General features: G+C 50.1%; 1 protein-coding gene across 1 annotated transcript in view; it reads left to right on the forward strand.

The window, feature by feature from the left end:
* Nucleotides 1-6: 6 nt before the first annotated feature.
* The window catches only part of ALS2CL (ALS2 C-terminal like), a gene marked incomplete at its 3' end in the record, with an annotated part of 49,845 nt that continues 43,776 nt past the window's right edge, over nucleotides 7-6,075 (forward strand). Inside the window, 2 exon segments of the mRNA XM_017746714.1 lie at nucleotides 7-254; nucleotides 3,473-3,750. Coding sequence (XP_017602203.1) covers nucleotides 3,583-3,750 — 168 coding nt within the window.

Here is a 6,075-nt window from a genome sequence, read left to right on the forward strand (position 1 = left end):
CTGGAAGCCGTTAATTAATTAATTAATGAGGCGGTGTCAATGACAGAGCCCCGGGCAAGGGGGATCGGGAGCAGCGGGAGCGCTTCCTGCTCATCCAGAGGGAAAGGAATTCCCTTTGTAATCCCTGCGTGGCTTTTCCAGGTTTTTTGTTGTTGCCAGCTGCTTCCTGAGTGATCCCAGCTGTTGGATTGGGGAGGGGATTCGCCTTTTTTGCCGTGAAAACAGAAAAAAAAAAAAACCAACCAGGATTCGAGGTGAGTTTGGGATTCCTCGGGAGTGGGGGGGGGTTGGAATTCTGGGCTTTTCCAAGCGGTTTTTAAGCCGGCGTGGATTTTTTGGGCTGCTTTCCTGAGGTTTGGGATGGCACCTGGATTTCATGGGATCGTGGAATTCCCAAATTGTTTGGCCTTAAAGCTCGTCCCATTCCATGGGCAGGGACGCTTCCCGCTATTCCTTGGATATTCCAGGGATCCAGGGGCAGCTCCAGCTGCTCTGGGAATTCCAGCCCAGCCCCTCCCCACCCTCCCGGCCTGGAATTCCTTCCCGAAATCCCACGAAACCTTCCCCGCCTTCCGTTTCAAGTGGATTTCTGGATTTTGGGATTCTGCCCTGGGAAAAATCCTGGGATTTCAGGCAGGAAAACAAGCGCAGGGATCCAGGAGGATCCAGGAGGATCCAGGAGGATCCAGGAGGATCCGGTCATTCCAACGCTTTTAGGGGATGAAACAGAATTCCAGCAGAAAAACCTTCCCATAGGAAAGGAATATTCCAGCAGCTCCAAGGCTGAATTATGGGAATATTCCAGGAGTTTGCAATGATCCCAGGGCGGATTTGGAGGATTTACATGGAGCTGGGAAAATCCTCGGGAATTCCAGAAGGGAATTCCGTGGGAAGAGACAGACGGTGGCAGCAGCGAGACAGAGAATTCCTGCTTCCCAAATTTCCTATGGAAATCCAAGAGGATCCCAAGGAATGGTTCCCTGAGCTGCTTTTCCAGCTGAATTTCTTTGGGAATGAGGCTTTTGGATCCAAGACTTTCCTTGGCCTTCTCCCATTCCCTCATTTCCCTTTTCCAAAATTTGCTGGGTTCCAAAAAATCGGGATAAAACTCCGGGAGATACCGAGGAATTCCCGGGTGTTGTTAAAGAATTCCCGGTGGAAGGAAGGACGAGCAAACGGGGATAAATCCTGGATCCCGGAGAATCCGGGAATGCCGGGCCTGGCCAATTCCTGGGAAGCTTTGATTCCCAAATCCACGAGAAACCGGGCTGCCAATTCTTCTGGAATTCTTTCCTTCGGGAAAAGGCTGTGGAAACGCCGGGATTTGTTCCAGAGGATTTTGTGGGAATGCATCCCAGGTGCTGGGAGTATCAACTCCGGGAATTCTGGGATGTGAATTCCAGGTCATTCCCAGGGCCTCGTCCTGGAGCTGGGAATTCCAGCTGCCATCCTTTTATCCTCAGAAAGTTTGGGAATTGGATTTGCCTTGGGAATTCCCGGAGCGTTCCAGCCGGGACATTCCTGGAGCTGCCAGGGAATTCCTGGGAATTCCCTCCTCTCCCTGTGCTCCAAAGGGATCCGAAATTCCTGGGGAAAAGCCGCCCAAAGCTTGGGAATTGCAGCGCATTCCCAGCGGATCCTTCTCTTTCCCCTTTTCCCGAGCTCCCCGCGCGTTCTCCCTTTCAGGGACGGCCGCAGTGGGAATTCCCAGGGAGAAAAGCGGGATTGGGGCGGATCCCAGAGCTGCCAGCACTCTGCGGCCTCATCCCGGCCCCCTCCTCTTCTGCGGGATCGGGGGGAGCAGGAGCTGCTGCTGGGATCGGGATTATTGCGGGATTGGGATTGTGGGATTGGGATTATTGCGGGATGGGGATTGTGGGATTGGGATGGTGGGATCAGAATTGTGGGATCGGGATTATTGGGGCGGGATGGGGATTGTGGGATTGGGATGGTGGGATCAGAATTGTGGGATCGGGATTATTGGGGGATTGGGATTGTGGGATTGGGATTATTGCGGGATGGGGATTGTGGGATTGGGATGGTGGGATCAGAATTGTGGGATCGGAATTGTGGGATTGGGATTGTGGGATCAGAATTGTGGGATCGGAATTGTGGGACTGGAATTGTGGGATTGGGATTGAGGGATCGGGATTGTGGGATCAGAATTGTGGGATTGGGATTGTGGGATCGGGATTGTGGGATTATTGTGGGATAGAGATTGTGGGATTGGAATTATGGGATTGGGATTGTGGGATTGGAATGGTGGGATTGGGATTGTGGGATTGGGATGGGGGGATTGGGATGGGGGATTGGGATTGTGGGATTGGGATTGTGGGATTGGAATTGTGGGATCGGCCTTGTGGGATCGGGATGGTGGGATTGGGATGGTGGGATCGGAATTATTGTGGGATCGGAATTGTGGGATCCGAATTGTGGGATCGGGATTGTGGGACTGGAATTGTGGGATTGTGATTGTGGGATCGAAATTATTGTGGGATCAGGATGGTGAGATTGGGATGGGGGATTGGGATGGGGGATTGGGATTATTGTGGGATTGGAATTGTGGGACTGGAATTGTGGGATCGGGATTATTGTGGGATGGGGATTGTGAGATGGGGATTGTGGGATCAGGATTGTGGGATTGGGATGGTGGGATCGGGATTGTGGGATAGGAATTGTGGGATAGGAATTGTGGGATCGGGATTGTGGGATTGGGATTGTGGGATGGGGATTGAGGGATCGGAATTATTGTGGGATCGGAATTATTGTGGGATTGGAATTATTGTGGGATCGGGATTGTGGGATCGGGATTGTGGGATTGGAATTGTGGGATTGGAATTGTGGGATCGGGATTGTGGGATTGGAATTATTGTGGGATCAGAATTATTGTGGGATCGGGATTGTGGGATTCCCCCCGGCCTTTGCTCCTTTCTCCGGCACCGCTGGATTTGGATTGGATTTTATTGCTCTTGAATTTCCTGGGAAAGGGGAAAATTTCCCCTTCCTCTTCCCCGTTTCCCTGTAGGATTTGGAGTTATCCCTGCGGATCGTGGCCGGGAATTCTCCGTGGGAAAACTCCGCAAATTCCATCATTTCCTCCTTTCCCAGCAGGAAAACTCGGGAACATTCAAATTTTCCCCGATTTTCCCCAAATTTTCTCCCAAATTTTCCCCATTTCCCCCCCGATTTTCCCTCAATTTTTTTTCCAATTTTCCCTCAATTTTTTTCCAATTTTCCCCCAATTTTTCCCAATTTTTCCCCATTTTTCCCCAATTTCTCCCATTTCCCCCCACTTTTTGCCAATTTTTGTTCAATTTTCCCCCAATTTCCCCCATTTTTTCCCCAATTTTCCCCAAATTTTCTCCCAAATTTTCCCCCAATTTTTTTCCCAATTTTCCCCAATTTTTTCCCAATTTTCCCCAATTTCTTCCCAATTCTTCCCCCAGTTTCTCGGTTTTTTTTTTCCCTGCAGGGAGCAGCCGCCGCTTTCCCTTTAAATCCTCTCCGGATTTTCCCTTTAAATCCCGGGGTGGATTCCAGGCGCTGGAATTTTCCAGGGATGGCGGCGTGCCAGCGGTTGCCATGGCGACCAGGAATGTTGTGCGCCGCACCTTGGGAGAAGGGAGCGAGACTTCCCGGGATTTCAGCTCCTCTCCCTTTGGAAAAAGAGTCCAAAAAAAGCAGGAAAGGAGTTGGAGCCGGGAATTTTCCTGCCGGGATCATTCCCATGGATTCCCGGCTGATCCCAAGGTAAGATGGAATTTTTTGGGCTGCTCGGAGATTCCATGGAATTGCTCTGGAATTGATCCCGGGGGATATCGTGCTCCTGTGGGATTGGGTTCGGACATCAGGGAGTTCCAGCTCGGGAATTTTTGGGATTTGGGGGGAAAAATCTGTGTCCCGATGTTTTGGAGGGTTGGGAAGGGAAGTTTGGGGAGCTGGGAATTCCGGCAATTCCTGCTTTTCCTGCCTGCACGCCGCTGGAATGCGCCGCATTCCCTGCAGGTATTCCCTGGATCCCGGCTGATCCCGGTGGGATTCCGTCGGGAATGGGAATGGGACGGAACGGTGGCATTCCCTGGGATAAAATATTCCCTAAATCCCAGCTGGTCCCGATGGGAATGTTGGGAATGGGATGGAACTGTGGGATTCCCTGGGATAAAATATTCCCTAAATTCCTTCTGGTCCCAATGGAATGTCGGGAATGGGATCTAACACTGGGATCCTCAGGAATAAAATATTCCTGAAAATTCTTACTGGTCCCGACGGAACATCGGGAATGGGATGTAATGGTGGGATTCCCAGGGATAAAATATTCCCTAAATCCCAGTTGGTCCTGATGGGAATGTCGGGAATGGGATGGAACTGTGGGATTCCTGAAGCAAAATATTCCCTAAATCCCAGTTGGTCCTGATGGGAATGTCGGGAATGGGATCTAACACTGGGATCCTCAGGGATAAATATTCCCTAAATCCCAGCTGATCCTGCTGGAATGTCGGGAATGGGATCTAACACTGGGATCCTCAGGAATAAAAATATTCCCTAAATTCCCGCAGGTCCCAATGGAAAGTTTGGAATGGGATGGAACTGTGGGATCCCTGGAGCAGAATATTCCCCAAATCCCAGCTGATCCCAATGGAATGTCGGGAATGGGATCTAACACTGGGATCCTCAGGAATAAAAATATTCCCTAAATTCCCGCAGGTCCCAATGGAAAGTTTGGAATGGGATGGAACTGTGGGATCCCTGGAGCAGAATATTCCCCAAATCCCAGCTGATCCCAATAAAACTTTGGGAATGGGATGGAACTGTGGGATTCCCTGGGATAAAATATTCCCTAAATCCCAGCTGGTCCCAATGGAATGTCGGGAATGGGATCTAACACTGGGATTCCCTGGGATAAAAAAAATTCCCCAAATTCCCACAGGTCCCGCTGGAATGTGGATAACGATGGAGAATTCCCGCTTCCGTGAAAACCTTGGAGCGAGGAATTCCCGCGGCATTCCCAAAGATCCCGGCTGGAAGCGATCCCACATTTCAGGCTGCCCAAATCCAGGGACAATTCCGGGGATAATGGGAAAGACCTGGAGCTGATCAAGAATTCCAAGGAAAAGCGACGCCGTTGTTCCCTAAAAACCGGGAGCAGCTCATCCCGATGAAATTCCGGGAGATTTTGGAAATAAAATTCCAAAAAGGATAAAAAAGAGCAAATGAAATTTAAAATTTAAAATTTAAAATTCCAGAGGTGTTTTCCCAAAAAACCTGCGTCCGTCGAGATATCCCAGATTTTTTTCTCCCGGTTTTTGGTAATTGGAAGCGTCTCAGGTCGCTTTTCCTTGGATTTTATCCCCAAAATTCGCCTCCGAGATCCAAAACGGTCCCATTTTCCCTCCTCAGCATTCCAAATTCCCAGGTTTTTTGGAATAAATCATGGAATTCTGGAAGGGACCTCAAAGCTCATCCAATTCCAGCCCTCCTGGAATTCCGAGGTCGGAAAAATCCAAGGCCGGAAGCTGAAGTTGAGGATGGAAAAGAGGGAATGGGAATGTGAGGCCATCCTGAGGGAAATCCGGGAAAATCCTGGATTTGTGGGAATTCTCCAAAGGAGAACGGGACCTTGGGGCTGGGGAGATGGAAAATCGGGATTTTGGGAAGGGATTCCTGGCACAGGGATTTGGGAATTTGGGATTGGATTTAGGATTTTTAGGAGGAAAGGAAAGAATTCCGGGGGCTGAGGTGTCTGGGACTCCCTGACTGAGGGATTTGGGAATTTTGGGATTGGATTTAGGATTTTTAGGAGGAGGGGAAAGAATTCCTGGGGCTGAGGTGTCCGGGACTTCCTGACTGAGGGATTTGGGAATTTTGGGATCGGCTTTTGGGATTTTTGGGAGGAAGGGAATTCATTCCTGGGGCTGAGGTGTCTGGGACCCCCTGAGCGATGGATTTGGGAATCTTGGGGTTGGTTTAGGATTTTTAGGAGGAAAGGAAAGAATTCCGGGGGCTGAGGTGTCCGGGACCCCCTGACTTTGGGATTTGGGAATTTTAGGATTGGTTTAGGATTTTTAGGAGGAGGGG

Source organism: Corvus brachyrhynchos, unplaced genomic scaffold (genome assembly GCF_000691975.1).
Source record: "Corvus brachyrhynchos isolate BGI_N302 unplaced genomic scaffold, ASM69197v1 scaffold18, whole genome shotgun sequence".
In the NCBI taxonomy this organism is placed as follows: Eukaryota; Metazoa; Chordata; class Aves; order Passeriformes; family Corvidae; genus Corvus; species Corvus brachyrhynchos.